Consider the following 20,507-nt stretch of genomic DNA (forward strand, 5'->3'; position numbering starts at 1 on the left):
GACCAATGAAGTCGAAAATATTTGTTAGGGAATGATGTAAACAACATGGCGGATTCTTGTCGTCCTGCTAGTCGTCATGGAGGGAGGTACAGCGCAAATCATGACCGTGCGGACGTTCAATACTCTGACAATCTTCCTTCTTACTCTACAGTGGAATACAGAAATGTTGACGGTGCTTAGACCCTTATCACACCCTTTTAAATTACATTTTTTTATACACTGACCTTCTTATTTCGTCAAGTTCAAGGCAATATGCTGTAGAAAAAACATACATGCCATATGGACTGGCAATGATTCAAAATAAATACGTTCAATACCTTTATGTAACCTCTTTTAATCTTCAGATTTGTGTTCTGTTCCAGAGGGCAGCAATCAGAATCCAGGATTCATGATTATTTATTATCTTTTAATATGAGGCAGGCATTACCTGTGAAATGGGACGAAGTCTATATAAATTATTTTTTTTAATTCAAACATATTTTTTAAAGTTCTTAATCGTTTAAAAAAGAAACGGAATTACCGTATCGTTTCCGATTTTGGTTCTGTTGTTAGGGATTTCAGTTGTGACTTTATTTTAGTTATGACGTCACATTAAATGTAAACAAAGAAACGCTATCATCAGGTAACGTTTTTTCATATCAAAGAATAATTAGAAATGAAATTGTTATTGTGTTCCTTCCTATATTTTACTGGACTGATAAATATATATTTCACTCAAAGTCTCATGACAAACGAGACTGGAAGAAGGAAGTAGATTTCTGCGCTAATTCGTGAATTAAAAAAAGTTACAAAAAAAAAGTTAACGATTTTGAGTTCATTAGTACAATGAAAATTTCGGGGAATTTTTTTTTTTTTTTTTTTTTTATTGATTTTTCTACTGTAATAGGGGACTTTGTCCACTTATTACAGCCATGAGTCAATGAGGTATCAGGTCCAATCGCGCCCAATAAACTTTCGCACCCTACACGTTCGCCCCCCACACGTTCGCCCCCTAGGTCCGTTTGCACCCTACACGTTCGCACCCAATTTTTATTCAATTTCAATTTGAATTATTAGATACTTTTTTATATGTTTATACCAAAAAAAATATATTTTCCTGAATAAAAATTGGGAAATTATTATATGAATGTTATTATTTTGGTTTTTTTTCATCAATTTGATGATTAATTATTAAATGTTAATTATGTACAAATGTATGATTACTGCTAATTGGTATTTATACACAGCTAAATTTGGTATTATTGTTGTGTGTTTTAAAATCATGATTGTTGTTTTAACTTGCTTTGATGTAAATACTGCATGTATTTAGCTTGGTATGAGTAAAACATTGAAGATTTTAAAAGAAAAACATGAACATGATGAAAGATAATTGATTTTAACAGCTTGGCCCCTTTGATCTCACTTTATTTTGAAACAATGAAAATCAAAATTATATCACAACACTAACCAAAAGATGATTAAGATTTATTCAACACAAAAAACAAACGTTGTCAGAATCTCACTTTATTTAGAAACAATGATTTTTTTTTATAGAAATACACTAACCAAAACATGATTAAGATTTATTCAACACAAAAAAATGTTGTCAGAATCTCACTTTATTTTGAAACAATGAAAAAAAAAATATTTACAGCAATACACTTACCAAAACTCGATTACAAAATTATTAAACACAAAACCAATAAAAAGGGTACGACGTGTAGGGTGCGAACGGACTTTGGGTGCGAATGTGTAGGGTGCGAAAGTGAAAGGGGGTAAACGTGAATGGGCGCGAACGGACCCGGATTCCAGCCATGAGGAGTTTATGGATGTCAGTTAGCCAACAATCACAATTACCCACATAACTGTTTGCCCATATTCACATTGTCTCTGGGTCTGTTTGCCCTCATTTTTAATTTTGTCTTTTGGTTGTATTTATATAAACACAGTAGACTTGCGAAACTTCATATTTTTTTCTGACATACATGCAAGCCAAACTATTGCTAGTCCTTCCTAAAATTTGGTGGTCCTTAATTATTTTGGGAATTATGACTTAATTTGTGATATAAGCTATATGATGATGGAAAAACATTAGGCAATTTGGTACAAATGTAGGTCTTCATTCAGAAACATTACACTCCTTTCATAAGTGGGGCGTGTTGGTAGGTCTTTATTCAGCAGCATCAGACTCCTTTTCATTAGTTGGGCAAGCAAGTGGGTCTTTCTTCAGCAGGTTTAAACTTCTTTCATTGGTGGTTTAAGTCTTGGCGAGTAGGCCTGAGGGAATTTGTCAATTGAGCTAAGTTGTCAGGGATTCAAGGAGATCAAACACATAACATGATAATACCAAATTGGCATCGTACATATATATCAATCAACAATCATTAAAATTGATTCTAATTAAATACCAATCTATAAAATGAAGCCAAACAGCAATTAATCTCAAAAATAAAACATAAAAAAGTTTTTTCTCCCATAAGTTTACCTGTAATTTACATGAAGAACAAATGTACTTAAACATGTTAAATACACAACTGTATAAATACTTAAATACAGAACTCAAAATTGCTAAATTGTGATCTTTGAGATGGAATAGTTGCGGTCCTTAAATCATTTAAATAAAACTAAAATTCCAAAACAAGAAAAAATACTCTTTAATCAGTATTTCTGGAAAAGGGGCCCTAATTGATTCCCCAAATTATTTCGGACCAGTAAATCGTCTGAACACTTTAAATTGTAGCTGAATGTTATCACAATATGACATTTCTAACTAACACAGACTCTTTACAAACCGTACATGCATGATTTTGATGTTTAAAGTCAGACTAGGAAAAGTAACCCACAACACTCAACAGCAAGCCAAAAAAGATTTGCTTTCTTTTTTATATAGATTTTCAATTTTCAGAAATGTATCGACAAAAGCACAGTCCTGTCCTAATGGAAAGAACAATTGAACGTCCAAAAACTGGACGAGGCTATAGACGAATTCGACCGCAATCTCGTGGAGGTAGAGAAGAAATTTTTGATGAAACAAAAACTGGAAGACCTACTTCAAGAGTAGGATTTAGACCTGATACATATGATAGGTATGATAGTCATTCTCAAGGTCCCTCAGACATGTGGCAATGTCCAGTAATAAATGGTTTGGTCCAGTAATACTCATAATGTAAATGACTGCTAAAACACTGACTGGACCAAAAGACCACTGGGGACCAAAAAACTTCAGAACCTCTGAAATTTAAACAATAATAACTTGAGACCAAGAACAGTGTTCTCAAAAACCGGTGTGTTGGTCTTGATCACGGAAAATCAGGTAGGTTCATCAGTTTTTAGTGCAGTGTGGTGGTTTTATTCTTGTTTTTTTTGTTGCTTTCTGGCTAAATAAAATTGTTTATCAATATTTGATATGCAACCATATAATTATTGTGCAAATTGGCATTATCTAATTTAAACCTGGTAGTAATTGATAGCCAAAATTTTACTGCACTTACAGGACCACAAAATTTTCACTGGGACCACCAGATTTGCCATCTTAGTGGTCTTAATGTCCACCAGGCTAAAACAGATTTCAAAAACTCTGCAAGAAATGAAAAAAGTATACTGACTGACTAATTGCCTGAGGGAGCCCTCCCAAAATTTGTTAAGTTGAAATTCTCATAATATTACATTAGTAGCAAAAAATATGAATGCTAACATTTCATTGAATCACTGCTTATTATACGACCGCAAAAATTAAAAATTTTTTGGTCGTATATTGGTATGACGTTGGCGTCGTCGTCGTCGTCGTCGTCGTCGTTGTCGTCGTCGTCGTCGTCCGGCGTCGTCCGAAGACACATTGGTTTTCGCACTCTAACTTTAGTTTAAGTGAATGGATCTCCATGAAATTTCACCATAAGGTTCAATACCACAAAAGGAAGGTTGGGATTGATTTTGGGGGTTATGGTACCAACAGTTAAGGAATTAGGGGCCAAAAATAAGCATTTTTGTAACTTTCAGACAATAACTTGTGTGTAAGTGTATGGATCTCTCTGACATTGTACCACAAGGTTCCATATCACAAAGGGAAGGCTGTAATTGATTTTGGGGGTAATTGCCTCAAAATTTTAGGAATTAGGGGCCAAAAAAGGGGCAAAAAACAAGCATTTTTCTAGTTTCATGACAATAACTTGTGTGTAAGTGTTTGGATATTTCTGAAATTGTACTACAAGGTTCCATATCACAAAGGGAAAGCTGGGTTTGAGTTTGGGGGTAATCGCCCTAAACGTTTAGGAATTTGGGGCCAAAAAGGGGCCAAAAAACACATTTTTTTCTAGTTTCCAGACAATAACTTGTGTTCAAGTGTATGGATCTCTCTGAAATTGTACTGCAAGGTACCATACCACAAAGGGAAGGCTGGGATTGAGTTTGGGGGGGATGAATCATAAGGGGGTTCAAAAAATTTGGGGGGGGGGATTTTTTTTTTTTTTTTTTTTCTTTTTTTTCCTTTTTTTTTTCTTTTAAAATTTTCCATTTTAAGTTGGTTATTTCTGATTTATATTTAAAAGCAAATAATAATGATATGGTAGGAGATACACACCAAACAGGATGTGTAAATTATTATATAATAAGTATTGTGCAATAGCAAGAAATTTTCAATTGCACAGTATTGCACAATAGCAAGAAATCTTCAATTGCACAGTATTGCGCAATAGCAAGAAATCTTCAATTTAACAGTATTGAGCAATAGCAAGAAATATCCAATAGCACAATATTGCGCAATAGCAAGAAATTGTCAATTGTACAGTATTGCGCAATAGCAAGAAATATTCAATTGCACAGTATTGTGCAAAAGAAGATACTTCGTATAAATTGCTTATTTCTTGATCAATTTCAATGGGGTTTTATTCTTGAATTCTTGGGGTTCTTTAATATGCTGAATCTAACTGTGTATTAAGTTTTTGGATTTTGGGCCCCGTTTTTAAATTGGTCCACATTGAGGTCCAAAGGGTCCAAAATTAAACTTTGTTTGATTTCATCAAAAATTGAATTATTGGGGTTCTTTGATATGCCGAATCTAACCGTGTATTTAGATTTTTAATTTTGGGTCCCGTTTTTTAAATTTGTCTACATTAAGGTCCAAAGGGTCCAAAATTAAACTTAGTTTGATTTTAACAAAAATTGAATTCTTAGGGTTCTTTGATATGCTGAATCTAAACATGTGTTTAGATTTTTGATTATGGGCCCAGTTTTCAAGTTGGTCCAAGTTGGGGTCCAAAATTAAACTTTGTTTGATTTCAACAAAAATTGAATATATGGGGTTCTTTGATATGCTGAATCTAAACATGTATTTAGATTTTAGATTTTTGGCCCAGTTTTCAAGTTGGTCCAAATTGGGGTCCAAAATTAAACTTTGTTTGATTTCAACAAAAATTGAATATATGGGGTTCTTTGATATGCTGAATCTTACCATGTATTTAGATTTTTTATTTGTGGGCCCGCTATCAAATTGGTTCATATTGAGGTCAAAAGGGTCCAAAATTAAACTTTGTTTGATTTCATCAAAAATTGAATTATTGGGGTTCTTTGATATGCCAAATCTAACCGTGTATTTAGATTTTTAATTTTGGGTCCTGTTTTTTAAATTGGTCTACATTAAGGTCCAAAGGGTCCAAAATTAAACTTAGTTTGATTTTAACAAAAATTGAATTTTTGGGGTTCTTTGATATGCTGAATCTAAACATGTGTTTAGATTTTTGATTATGGGACCAGTTTTCAAGTTGGTCCAAGTTGGGGTCCAAAATTAAACTTTGTTTGATTTCAACAAAAATTGAATATATGGGGTTCTTTGATATGCTGAATCTAAACATGTATTTAGATTTTAGATTTTTGGCCCAGTTTTCAAGATGGTCCAAATTGGGGTCCAAAATTAAACTTTGTTTGATTTCAACAAAAATTGAATATATGGGGTTCTTTGATATGCTGAATCTTACCATGTATTTAGATTTTTTATTTGTGGGCCCACTATCAAATTGGTTCATATTGAGGTCAAAAGGGTCCAAAATTAAACTTTGTTTGATTTCATCAAAAATTGAATTATTGGGGTTCTTTGATATGCCAAATCTAACTGTGTTTGTAGATTTTTAATTTAGGGTCCCGTTTTTTAAATTTGTCTACATTAAGGTCCAAAGGGTCCAAAATTAAACTTAGTTTGATTTTAACAAAAATTGAATTCTTCGGGTACTTTGATATGCTGAATCTAAACATGTGTTTAGATTTTTGATTATGGGACCAGTTTTCAAGTTTGTCCAAGTTGGGGTCCAAAATTAAACTTTGTTTGATTTCAACAAAAATTGAATATATGGGGTTCTTTGATATGCTGAATCTAACCATGTATTTTGATTTTGGACATTGGACCATAATAGGTAAATTAAAAAAATTGAAGTTCTTAGACCACATTCTTTCTGTGTCAGAAACCTATGCTGTGTCAAATATTTAATCACAATCCAAATTCAGAGCTGTATCAAGCTTGAATGTTGTGTCCATACTTGCCCCAACTGTTCAGGGTTCGACCTCTGCGGTCGTATCAAGCTGCGCCCAGCGAAGCATTTTATTCCTTTCAGTGTTATCCCTAACATGTGCTTGAAAAAGTAAAATCACAAAAATACTGAACTCCGAGGAATATTCAAAAAGGAAAGTCCCTAATCAAATGGCAAAATCAAAAGCTCAAACACATCAAACAAATGGATAACAACTGTCATATTCCTGTCTTGGTACCAGCATTTTCTTATTTAGAAAATGGTGGATTGAACCTGGTTTTATAGCTAGCTAAACCTCTCACTTGTATGACAGTCGCATCAAATTCCATTATATTGACAACGATGTGTGAACAAAACAAACAGACACAATAGGTAAAAATGTCAAAAATAGGGGTACAGCAGTCAACATTGTGTTATAATCTTAATCCCTGTAAAAACAAACAAATGTAACGAAGAAGCACAAAAAGGCATACATCAAATTTAACATCTTCATTTTGTTTTTTTATTACTGTAAATTCAGAAATTATTGCGTGCATTTATTATTGCGATTTTGTCATTTTAGACTAAAATGCGATTTTAATTTTTGCGATATTAAAAAACAATCTTGTTTAATTCATATAAAAAATTTCAAAATGTGTGTTCGAATTATTGCGATTATAACCCTGTCGCATTTTTCGCAATAATAAAAACATCGCAATAATTTCTGAATTATAAAGGATGAAATTAATGTAACAAGCCCACAGGCAAATGGCAAATAAAAGTTCGCTAGTCATTCATTAGCATAAATTTTAATGAGTTGAAATGATATGCTGATCACATGTATCATTTCACAGACGTTTTAGTTTTTAAAAGAGTTTCCATGTCACATTTGTTCACATCTAAACATGAGGGTGTCTGATGGGTTATTTTCTTTCTTCGTGATCGGCACATTTTCGCTATCGTGATCCGTTTTTCTACAGATTTTTTTTTTTTATATTTTCGTGATCCGTGATCATGGAAATTTATTTTCTGTGAATCGTGATTGACAAAAAAATCAACTCGTGAATCGTGATGAGAGTATCATGAGACCCCCCCCATCAGGCCCCTCTAACATGTACTTTGCAGAAATAGAATACACAGCTTCAGTGTAGTTACAGATATGTATATAAAGCTGCTTAAAATTCTAACGTAGAAATTGTCCAAGTATTGACCAATAATTTTATTATTTATATACATGTACGTGAATTGAAACATTTGTTTATACTATTAGATAAGACTTGCTAAAACTACATCAGGATAATGATTGATAAGGTTTTAATTGAAGTTTTCAACATGTTCAAAAGAACGTCATGTCGTGTTCAGAATTTCAGAATAGAAAAATGAAATGTTCTGTTCTCAATGATAATTTTATTTCCTACTTTTTTATAGGCATGACTATGATGAATTTTCAAGACAAGAACCAAGAGTTGTTTCTGATAGTAGTGATTCAGAAAATTCCTCACCAGGGGGAGGTAATAATTCTCCAATTGGAAACAGTCCATCACAAAAGATGTCACCTCATCAAATGTCTGTATCTCCAGTAGAAGAATATTTATCTGCTCAGTCACCCTCAGCATTTAGATTGTTATCTCGAGAAACTGTTCATCAGGTATTAACATAAACAATCGTATACAGTCAACAGTCAAACCTATTAGATAAAGGTTACCTCTTTTTTTTAAAACAAAAACCTGCCTTGTCAGTTCACAATTTTCTTGGCCTGCTGTAGTTTTGAACTTTAATTTAAAAGGTGACCTCTGTTATAAGGTCGTATTTTTTGGTCCTGAGGGTGACCTTTATACAGGTTTGACTGTACTTGTGTAAATAGCCCTTTACAGTAAGTCATTTTGAAATCTTGTGTTTGTGACATCATGTCTTGTAGGGTTGGGTAGGTACATGTAGGTAGGGATTACCATATATTAACAACATAAATTACATGTTTTAGACAAGAAAATGATGTTAGAACACAAAAAAATACTTTTTACAAAAATGTGAAATGATTTGTGTCAAAAATTTTTCTGGTACTTAGATACAAACTACTGGGTAAATAAATGAGGGTTGGTAGTTGAATTTTCATATCAATTTGAACATTTCAAATATAATTGAAAATGCAAGGTTTTCCAAGAATTCTCTGTTTTTCTTACTAAATTGTCTTCTTTAAAAATGTGTTTGTTGAAATCAGCAAACTTAATATATAAATTTTATGTTTTCAGTCTGTTGAAATCTAAACAGTTTGTTTGATATTGATAAATAAATATAATTGAAAAATTTTTACTTAATTTGATGAAAGATATAAAAAAAAAATTTTTTACAGAGAAGTCCTCTTGGAAGTCCATACCAAAGAGAAACAAATCAGAGGAGTCCATTAAGTAGTCCTTATCATGGAGATACTGGACTTCAGAAAAGTCCCCTAGGAAGTCCGTACCACAGTCATCGACCAGCTAGAAGACAACAACAACAACAACCTGATTATGCAAATGAGGAACAAGTTTTTGACTTTGACGGCAATTCATATGACAAAAGATACGAGACTCCCTTGTCTTATTCAGGAAATGAACAATATCAGTACACTGATACTCAGCCTCAGGACAGCCAATCATATGGTGATTATGGGGTTTCCTCAGAAAATCCACCAGATGGGTATGCCCCAATTTTAAGTGGTAAAAATAGATACAAATATGGACATTATCAGCATGTGGATAATTCAGATACATACCAGTCAGATGTCATGCCTGTTCATGAGGAGCCTCAAACTCCTAGACCCTCATCTTCTAGACCACGGTCCTCTAGACCAAAGTCTGCAAGGAAGAGACCACAAAGTGGTAGAAAACGGCAGGAAGAGCAATATGTTAATGACGATGCTTACAGCCAGGCTACTGGTAAGATAAATAAGAAGCCACCATTTGGAAATCAATTGAATTTAAATCATTAAATTGCACGGGATATCTGTTTACAAAATTATATTTATAGTTTGTTTTCATGGATACAATTATATGATTAAATTTTTTGACTAAACATGTCCTCCATGGAAATGTTACAAAATTACAGAAGACAATGATGTACCTTTGCACCTCCTAATTCATTTCTTTCTCTGATGATCTTTGGGGGTTTCCCATAGCTAATTATATACTTTGCAAGGGGCTGGGTATCATTTTGTGAACCTTACTCACAATACCTCTAGATAGTTTTCTTTAGCCTTACTATTTACAAAAGTAAAGTTTCATAATTTTTATGCATTTCTCTTTTAGACTCAACAGTGGTACGACCTCACTCTTCATTCTTACGCTACAAACCACTTCCTGCAATAGGAGCTAATGAAATAATGTCCAATCAGGAAAGAGCTGATGAACTTGCCGAACAAACAAAACAGTTGCATTTACACGAGCAGCAGAGATCAGGATCTGCTGCTAGTAGAGGCTCTGGATCATTTACTCAACAGCCATTTTCATCAGCTAAAGACATATTAAACAGTGGTCCGAATAATCTGCAACATTCGTCAGATCATGATGATTCAGGTGCTAAGGAAGACAAAGATCAAGAAAATAGTTTTTCACATTTCAGACCTCATAAATTGTCCGACGAACCGGGAGATAACGAAGAAAGACTGTTATTGGCTGTCAAACTTCCAGATGGTAAACGGGTCCAGCGGCATTTCCGCATCGCTGAAAAGTTAGAGTCGGTGAAACAATACGCTGAAAATGTTCTATGTTCTGATTTGTCACAGTATACTTTGTCTTGTAATGCACCAAAAGCTGTTTTTACGGACTTGTCACAGCTGATTGGTGAAGCAGGGTTGCAAGATAGGACTTTGCTTTTATTAGTAGAAAGATAAGACTTAAGTTCTTTTTAAAACAAAATATATAGTATTTGGGTCAAAATTTAGTTGTTTATAAGGATTATGAATCTCATATCTTTATTTATTGCCTGTCAGAATATTTTGATTTTGATGACAGTAAATTGCAAAAAGTGTTTGTTTCATCAAATCTTCAATTCATCTATTAAATTGGCATTAGATAATTATTCTGCCCTATTTATATAAGCATGAACAAGTGTAAAATTTTAAATAACATGTTCTACAAAGACTATGCCTATGTTGTCTAAAATACATTTCTGTATTTATGGAAGAATTCTTCAGTTATCAATAAATTTTGATACACTGCAGAAACTTTAATGAATGAGGAGTCTCCTTTATTCTTTAGAAGTACAACACTCTGATAATTATATATTAAAAATGAAAATAATCTGTTATGATGATAACTTTAAATTTGAAATATTTAAAGCTGTTTTGTTGCTTTTTGATTGAACCCTTACTTGATTTTAAAACTATTTTCGAGTTTTTTGAAAATTAGTACATCATCCTTTCAAGGATGTTTTCCAGAGAGATGCTGTACTCAAAGAATGAAAGAAATTTATTTAACTTTCATGATTCATTGGTAAATGTTCAGTTTTGTGATTAACTTCGTTTCTGGTATACTAAAAGCAATAGGTAAACTATTTTTGTACGGTGATTGTAAGGTATACATGTCCATCTGTCAAAGTTGATAAGACATTTACCTCATTTTCATGGATCATTGATCATGTTAGGTTTATGTGATATCTTTAGTAAAAATTTGAATCGTGATCAATAAAGCAGGCCAAACATTTCAGCTTGTTTACTCTTGTTCAGTTTCAACAGAGTATGTTTTGTTTTAAATAAACCCTTTATTCCTTTTTTTTTTGCATTTGACAATAATAAACTGCATTACCAAAGATACAGCATATAGACATTGACACTTATCATGCATAGCCTTATATATATTTTCTTTTTTGGGGCGAAATTTATACACAATATATTGTGTTTCATAGTAAAAATGTAGCAGATTTACATATGAGCTGGGTTGGATAGAAATCGACCATATGCAAATGAATATCAATACATCTGTTAATTTATTTCTGCTTGAAAAAATATCTACAGAAAGTCTGTAACTTTTTGAAAATTGCTACAAAAACAGTCCAACATTCATCTTTTATTTTGTATTCGAATGTTCCAAAATCAATCAAAGTCTTATACATGTACATGTATTCGTGCACTTGCATAAGGTTTATTTCTATCTGATGCAGCTAATATGTATTTTAAAATGTACAAGCAAATATTTTCTGGGTAATTTTTATATGAAGTTTGAAATAAAAATTATATTCAGTTTTTATGGACTTCCCCTTTTTGAATGTAACTTGGAGTTAGGGTTTTGTTATACTTTTTTACTACTTGTAAAATTCAGAATTTTGTTGATTTTATTTTGTTTTATTTAACACATTGACAAATACTTTTTGGTACATATTGCTTATGAACTGTGTAAAAGAGTCAAACATTTTTTTTAAAATCTCTTGGACTAAACTACCTTAACAAGTTAGTCTGTTAACAGCCTGCAGTTTTTACTGTGTCGTTCATGTAATAGCCCATCATAAAAGTCTTTTAATTAGGACTCCGGGTGATTCAATGCTTGCCATATTTTAATTTTGTAGACAACTGTCTATTGTTTAAGACCATATCTTGACTATTATATGTTTTTTTGGGGTTTTTTTTTGGTCATGGGTTGCTGTCTAATTGACCTTTACCCCACATCTACTTTTATTCATACATAAATTAAAACAAATTTTTATTGGTGCAGGAAGCTGAAGTGTTTGAAGAGAACCACAATCGAAATCAAACGCACCTGCCACATGCAGGGTTCAAACTCACAACCTCAGTGTTGATTGGCTAGTGATACTGTAGTTGAACTACTTAGACCACTAGGCCACTGAGGCCCCTTGTATATTAAAGTAATTGCTTGTAATATAGAAGAAACATATTCTAGATTTTGTCTTGATTTAACAAATACTGAAAGTAAATCTTTGGTCACAGAAGTAAAATTTCCTCAAAATTTACATAAAAAAAATCTTTTGAGGACAAATATATATTTATTTTAACAGACAAATAAAAACATTTTCAATAAACTTTAATGAACATGAATTTTTTTTATTTAGGTTAAAGGAGTTGTGATTGATTGATTGTTGGTTTTTAACACCACTTTCAGCACACTTAGTACATATTTTATGTGTGCTACTGACCTTCAGCTAAAAGGAGTTGTGGGATAGAGGTCAAAGGGAGAGAGAGCAACCATACAAAACAACAAGATCAGAAAAAAGATATCTAGTGGTCAACATACTGTATACTTATTCATGGTGGGCAGTATATTTTTTATACATTAAACAGCCATCCGTCATCATATATTTTTATATGGTCATTTGATACAATGAAATGTGATATATTTGTTTATCTGTGATATTGTTGTCGATTTACTTTTGTATGATTTTTTTTAAGGTTCTTTTTGCCATTATTCATTTTTACTTGTGCATTGTTAGATAATTTTCAAGGAAAACTACTGTATACCAGTTAAACAGATTTAATGATTTGTTGACAAATCGTCAATTTAAGAAAGTGAATTTGGTGATTTCTGTCATAATTTTATTTGCTGAAACAATGTCTCAGTGCTTAAATCATCCGATTCCCTTAATCTTTTTTTATATAGATCTTTTGTTGAATCTCAAATAGGCTGGTACTCTAATAAATTTTGTTTTCTAGAAGTCAGAGTAGTCATCTATAGAAAATATTTTTGATTTTTCAAAAGTTGGTAGAACAATAAAACTTTGATTTGACAAAATTTGTAGTTTTCATCCCAGATTTTGAGTTAATTTACTTCAAAAACAGACTTAATATATCAGTATTTGTCATTAACTTGAGAGCTTAGTATAGCAATACCTTACCTAGTAAGAAACCCCTATCATTAGAGGCAATTGGGTTAATGTTAAACCAAAAAGCAGCTACAGATTTTTTGAAAATAATATATATTGTTTTCAGATATTTGTTATGCTCCCAGGCATTAAGTGTTACCCTTGACTGTCCTTCCATCTGTCTGTCAATCAGTCCTTCCTTTCTTCCATTTTCGTTTCTGCACTCTTAAGTTTGCCTCATCCAAATTCTATGAAACTCATACATAATGCTAAGAACCAAGTCTTGCAGACAGAGTTCAAATTTTGGGCTGTGAGTCACTTATCGTTGTATAGTTATGCCCTCCTTTTAACTTGGAAAATTGCAAAGCTTGAGCGGGGGCATTCATGTCCTCCGACACATTCTTTTATTTTTACCATACATACCCAAAAAAATTCATGAAGCCAGTTACCCTTCTCTTTATGAAAACTGGTGTACAGTAGCTCCCATTTATAGTATGTTACTGCATATTTATGTGTATAACTACCATTTGTAAATTTATAGCATTTTATTCATTATACAAATGTCAAAGTGTTTGTATATGTGTATACACAAAGGTCAAATTGTTTGTATATGTGGTATGTGATACTCGATAGAATTAACAGCAATCTAAAGGAATAACCATTTAACCTTCTTAGGATGATAGAATACATTTTACCATGTAAGATTTTCAACCCCACAAAAGGTTAAATGTACAGTCATTAAAAATAAAAGTTTTCAGACGTTTTTTTTTTTTTTCACTGATATAAAAAATTATAATTATAGAAAATCCATTTCTTTTTTAAGATTGACATCGTACATCAAAAAGTGGCAGTGTAAAAAAAATGTTGTCTCATCATAAGATGCTTCTACAGAGAGAAAAACTGAATTTATAAGTAACTTCAAGCTTAATATTTGCCATTGTTATGTGAAAATTTAGATAACGGTCGTTTAATTTTAGAAAAAATACTAAGTCCCCTTAAAGTTGAATGGTTATTTCTAAAATGATTGTTAGTTGTGCCATATTTTTGTTATTGAAGTGATTCACTAGTTAATTTTGATAGATCACAAAGCTTTAAATAAACAGAAAAGATAAATCAGTTCTATTTTTAGCTGCCTGATGACTAGTTTGAAAAAGACCAATAAATTGACAACTTTTGCCAGAAGAAAAACAATGTGATTATTGATAGCCACAAATTTATTAAACAAGGATCTTCTCCAATATGAATTAATGAATTAAACAACAAAGTAAATGATTTACAGGAAATTCCGGCACAATAAATAAGTATCTGCGATATAAATTTGTTTCCAGTAGCCAGAGTATGCTTATTGAGGGAATTAAGTGTTGATGGCAGACCTTTGATAGTTTCTGGTTAATTTTGTTGTTGGGTTACTGTTCTATTGATGTATGCCCCACATCTCCTTTTATTCATGTTATATGTGCCATTAAATGTTTATTACACATCATTATAATTAATTTAATCTAATCAAAGAGCTGCAGCTTGTAAAGCAACTTTAGTGGCCTTGGTTGAGTGGTTTAAGTATTTAATCTACAGTGATGACTAGCAGGTCAACTCTGAGGTTCTGAGTTTGAACCCTGCTCCTGGTGTAAAGGTGTGTTAGATTTGCTTTTAATTGATAGGGATAACTAGTTTTCCTGTCAAGTATCTTTATCTTCTCCTGGTACTCCAGCTTCCTCCAACAATAAATAAACTGTTATCACAGAGATATGTCTCGCCTTTTTGTAATTTTGATAATGCAAATGTTGAAATTAAAATAGCAATACTTTAACATGTAAGTTATGCAAATATTCAAAGTCGATGAACCATGACTGAAGGTACATGGCTAAACAACCTCCATGGAATGAGATGTGCCAATGCTAATACAACTGCATACCAAATACCATTGACTTATTATAAGTCATTCCCTTTAAACAAACCTAAACACAAACATTAACTTGTAAACTATGTAAAAGTTTCAAAGCCAATGAACCATGATCAGGGGTGGGGCTATATAATCTCCATGGAAACGATACATGCAAATGCCAATAAATTTGCATACCAAATATCATTGACTTAACATTAGCAGTTCACCTTAAACTGATCTAATCACAAACTAATACATGTTAACTAAGCAAAAGTTTCAAAGTAAATAGACCGTGAATGAGGGGGTGGGGCCAAATATTCTCCAGGGAAATGAGATGTGCTAATGCTTATACAACTGAACACCAATTAACATTGGCCTACCACAAGTGGTTCCCCATAAATTGACCTAATCACAAACTAATACATGCAAACTATGAAAAGTTTCAAAGTCAATAGACCTTGACTGAGGGGGCGGGGCCAAAAAATCTCCTTGGTAATGAGATGTGCCAATGCTAATACAACTGCATACCAAATAGCATTGACCTACCACTAGTGGTTCACCATGAACTAGACCTTATCACAAACTAATACATTGTTGACACCGCCATCGCCACTGCTTACGCCGTAAACAGCATACCTATGTCTTGCTTTTTGACTCTGTCAAGGCGAGACAAAAATACTGCTATGATATAACCAAGTGTGCTGAATGTGCATTTAACACCAATGAAACAATTGTAAAGCAACTGAAGGCTGTGGATTCAAATATTTTCGTGTATTGCAGATACCTATTTTTTTGGGATACTGGATTTCGGGGTTTTGTCAAAGTCTGCGTACAATCCTTTAGAATATGTAATTCGTTGAACATTAAAAGTGTTCATCTATACCTATGAAAATTGGTATCCAAAGAATAATAATGAATCCACAGTACTGTGGATTCATTATTATTCGTCGGATACCAATTTTCGTTGGATTTTTGGGTACAGGTAAACCGCTAATTTAAATGTACTATGAATTACAAATTTTCTAAAGGCTTTTTATGCAGACATTGGCAAAACCACTATATCAAACATCCACAAAAATGCAAGTTTTCCTGAATCCACAAAAATTTGTATCCATGAAAATAAATGAATCCACAGTATGTCATTTGTGTGATAGTTACTGATAAATAATAGGTCTCTTATTCCTCAATTTTCAAATTCCCAAATTCATTTTCAAACTCGACTCAGGAGCCTTCAATTTTATTATTTTGAGTGAAAAAAAGAAGTCTTGTTTGTTGACAAATTGGTACCAAAGTAATATCACTTGGAAAGTTATAATAAGGAACATCCCTGCCAAGTTTGGTTTTATTCTGTTCAATGGTTCTCAAACCAACAGTGAAAAAAATCAAATGTAGCTAGAAAGCCAATACATGGCATTTATTAAGGGACGACAGTTGCGAAGTATGGACGAAACCTCACATGGCCATTACTCAGAAAACTTTAGATTGAACAACACAAACCCAAATAAAGACGGGGAATGTTCCAAGGAGTTCCTGAATAAAAGTATGGTCTTCTTGCTTCCCAAGTGTCATACATTGTTTTGCTACCAACAAGTATCTGTTATCCTGCTAAGATTACCCCCAATTGTAATTGATAGTATTGGAAAGCAGGAAGAATGCCCTGTACAGATTTGTCAAGCACTCACTGATTACAACTCATCACCTCCAAGCTGATGAGACCAAACATGAAGTCATTCTGATCAGCAGTACTGGTGAAATGTTTGAACATATATTAACTGTTCATTTTACATATTAAAAAATACAAAGTATTGGCAAACAGAAAGAAGGTGTCTTACAGATCAAAAATGTGTTCACACATAACAAGTCATCACTGTTAAGCTGCTGACAAAATATAAAGTCATATTGTTCAGGAGTACCTGAGAAAAATATCACAAAAATATTTGTTGACAGATGAATGGACAGACATGCAATAAAAGCACCAACTCTTAGATGGGGGGATTTAACAATATTTCTATAGATCATTGAGATTCACAAGGGCAAGTCAGTTTTTTTAACAACTGAAATAAAGGTCATAAAATGGTAAGAACATAAATTTATAAAAGTGATTCATTTCTCTAAATCATCAATATCTTCACATTATAACATAAATTTTACAAGAATGGGAGATAATCTACAATGTAAAATATGTTTTAAAATACAATTTGAACAACAATAAGATATTGTCAACACCATATCGACAAGATAGTAAATGTACAAGTACTTGCAAAATGTACTACAGTAGTGTTAGTTATAAATACAAAATAAGCTTCAGAATTCCTTGTACTGTAGATTCATTATTATTCGTGGGGATAGCTTAACAATGAATATAAATGTTCAACAAAGTACAAATTTATTTACAGACTTCGGTAAACCTAAAAATCAAATATCCACAAAAAAAAACCCACAATATTTCCTCAATCCACAAAAATGTAATGAATCTACAGTAACTTCAGAATCCTATTTTTTAACAATCCTTCTTTTCTCTATGTGTTGACCATTTACAATAGCCATATACTGTGGATTATATAGATATAAGAAGATGTGGTATGAGTGCCAATGAGACAACTCTCCATCCAAGTTACAATTTATAAAAGTAAACCATTATAGGTCAAGGTACATCCTTCAACACATAGCATTGGCTCACACCGAACAGCAAGCTATAAAGGGCCTCAAAAAATTACTTTATTTGCTCTCATTAAATTATAAAACTTAAAAATTGTATTTTGATGAGTATCCAAACTTGTGGTTTTCCCCCTTTCTTTGACATCAAATATTTGTTTCTCACGTTTAAATGAATCCAAAGTGTATATAAATTGGCATTATCATACTTTTTGCATTGGTAAAATCAGAAAATAAAGCATACCACAAAGTAAAGCAAATTTTGTATGTCAATGTGGTGTATTGTTAACTATATAAGTATCATTAGACAGAATTAAAGTCCAGATGTAAATGATGCGTAACCTAGTTGCAGTTTTATGGAAGAAAACCATTAATTCATTGCCACATTGCTTTCTTTGTCAAATTATGCAATATCAAGCATTCATAGCTATTTTGACATAAGTTCAAATGAAGTGACAGCCATTTCATGTCAAAACTATACCTTTTCCTGACTTGTGCTAAAAAATTCAACAAACCTTATATTGCATATTAGAGTGTACTTGTCCCAAGAAGTTTGATAGTACAAAAACAGGTACTATATGCCATTTCACTTTCATATATTTTTTTTATTATTCAAAAGAAACTTTCAACATGAGTTCTGTAGTGATCCAAAGTCCTTAAGCTTTCATTTGATACCCAAATGTTTTACTTATTGACAAAGTTACAGCTTAGGGTAAGAACTATTTTGTTTAAAATATGTACTTATTTCTTGTATGTTCTTTCTGACCGAGCCTTAATTAGTGGTTATACACCTATAGACAATTGTAAGTATATCAACAGTATATACATTAATAATTAAATTTGAGTTAATAATTTGAACACTGTTCTTTTTTTTATTCAGTCAAAAAATTTATTATTTCGTTAACATATATGTATAGAACATCTGAATTTGCTAAATTTCCAAGAATCAAGAGAACGACTAAAAAATATTTTAATCTTAATTCATTTAGAACAAATAAATTCAGTATAAAACAGCTGATAGTGACAAAGCTTTGCCTCTTGCTACATATCACTTCACCACAGTAGAAATAATCGTACCAAAAAAGGGGGGACAAACAATGCAAATCATTTTCATTTGAACTAGTGATTAACAAAGAACGTGGTTTATAATTCATTAAGGAAAAGAGATTCAAATTTAAAGTCTAGTGTCAAATTTAACAAATATTTATCAAAGAATTAAAACATAAGGAAATTATTATTTATATATGAATGTGTTGTGTATAAGGAATCTCCTTATTAAAATTATCTACATAATGAAAGTAATATTTGAAAAATATGATAATACTTATTTACAAGAATACAAAGTGGAATTGTGAAACAATCAAGAAATCAAAAAGTTCTATTTTCTTTTTTCTGGATGATAGAGCCAGGTAAGACTAAAATAAGGACAGCAATCCCTTTCACAGAAATCTTATTAGAAAAATATTGCAAGAGTAATACAAATTTCAGTATTACTCATGGTTTATTTAAGTCATAAAATGTTTTTGAAAAGAACTACAGCTGCATCCAACATTTATAATTTTCAATTTCAATATCAAAACATTGTAATGTGATCATGATGATAATGTTTTTTTTGATAGACAATTTTATTTCAGCAGGATTTAATTGTTAACTTATTTACCTAAATTTGTTTTATTTTTCATATTGCAGATAATTTTAAAGAACAGATAAAATTTTCTTTTCATAATAGTTTCATAGCTTCAAATTTTCTAAGTTTTCAAAAGATTGTTGTACCATGGCATGGATCCTCAATTTGTAGATTTTCATATATTTTCTTACAAATATAAACAAAAATATGTATTTCATGTAGAACATACAAACACATTGTTTCCTTTTATCATTGAAATCTATGATTTTTCCATAAAATAAAATTTTATCCGCCAAGAAACAAATCAATATACTTAACCAAACTACTTAGAATTATAGGTGTAACGATACGCTAAATAAATTATCGTTAAGTTATGAGATAATCAAGGGGGGATTGATATGTACAGCAATATGCATGGAGAAGAAATCGTGATGTCCGTTATGTTTTCATCATTTGCTTAAGGGGTTCTTTTCTTTCAAAATGAGACAAAAAAGGGGGAAAATAACTTCAGTGAAACTGATTCTCTTTTCTTTTTAACTCATTTTATGTATTTTTTCTGATAAAGGCTATGTTAAGATAAGATGAAATAAAATAATGATAAAAGGTAAATTTCAAAACATTGAAAAAAATATTCATACAATACTTGACTGTCCTTATAGCAACAAGTGAAAACTAAAATCACAAATACTTTTCTGCATAAAAAAAAGCATACATGTTTAATGAGATTTGTGCGGAATGAGAAGTTTGAATTTTTGGAAATGAATATTAACGTAGTAGTACATTTGGTATGTAAAATATGGCAGCTGACAAGCACTTTCCTTGCAATTCAAAATTTAACAATAGTTTACAATAGTATGTTAATGGTCAGTCCAGTTATGCAAGTACAAATTGTCCATATTATGTCTATTGTCTGCTCACACAGCAATTTTCTCTATTTCATCCATATCATCTGCATCCAATTTCGTTATCTTACGACCTGAAAAACAAACATTACATTATGACTATTTTCTATAGAATGCACCTACATTTTATTGATTCATTTATATTCTTGGGTACCAATATTGATGGATTGACGAAAAATCAA

At 31.8% G+C, this 20,507-nt stretch overlaps 2 protein-coding genes across 4 annotated transcripts in view; one reads left to right on the forward strand and one right to left on the reverse strand.

The window, feature by feature from the left end:
* Positions 1-39: 39 nt before the first annotated feature.
* On the forward strand, positions 40-14,376 carry LOC127720305 (uncharacterized). 2 transcript variants are annotated; one of them, XR_007990690.1, is made up of 6 exons: positions 40-172; positions 2,885-3,065; positions 7,902-8,121; positions 8,824-9,388; positions 9,758-13,821; positions 13,854-14,376. XR_007990690.1 is itself a non-coding variant. In XM_052226872.1 (5 exons), the coding sequence occupies exons 1-5, from the start codon at positions 46-48 to the stop codon at positions 10,339-10,341; spliced, it is 1,677 nt and encodes a 558-aa protein (XP_052082832.1). In that variant the 5' UTR covers positions 40-45; the 3' UTR covers positions 10,342-14,376. The 2 variants fall into 2 exon arrangements, 1 of the variants encoding a protein (XP_052082832.1); XM_052226872.1 differs by having other exon boundaries at positions 9,758-14,376.
* Positions 14,377-17,215: 2,839 nt separating this feature from the next.
* The window catches only part of LOC127720307 (ATP-dependent RNA helicase DDX19A-like), a 41,154-nt gene continuing 37,862 nt past the window's right edge, over positions 17,216-20,507 (reverse strand). For both annotated transcript variants that reach the window (XM_052226875.1, XM_052226874.1), the window contains one exon: positions 17,216-20,399. In XM_052226875.1, coding sequence (XP_052082835.1) covers positions 20,338-20,399 — 62 coding nt within the window. In that variant the 3' untranslated portion in view covers positions 17,216-20,337. The remainder of the gene's footprint in view (positions 20,400-20,507) is intronic.

Source organism: Mytilus californianus, unplaced genomic scaffold (assembly GCF_021869535.1).
Source record: "Mytilus californianus isolate M0D057914Y unplaced genomic scaffold, xbMytCali1.0.p SCAF_11, whole genome shotgun sequence".
NCBI classification, from domain to species: domain Eukaryota; kingdom Metazoa; phylum Mollusca; class Bivalvia; order Mytilida; family Mytilidae; genus Mytilus; species Mytilus californianus.

Bases quoted from the DNA above. Each gene is read 5' to 3' on its own strand.
- LOC127720305 (XM_052226872.1), top strand. From the start codon at position 46: ATGGCGGATTCTTGTCGTCCTGCTAGTCGTCATGGAGGGAGGTACAGC. The intron at 173-2,884 runs GTGCTTAGACCC...TTCAATTTTCAG, and splicing joins GGAATACAGAAATGTTGACG to AAATGTATCGACAAAAGCAC. The intron at 9,389-9,757 runs GTAAGATAAATA...TTTCTCTTTTAG, and splicing joins TGCTTACAGCCAGGCTACTG to ACTCAACAGTGGTACGACCT.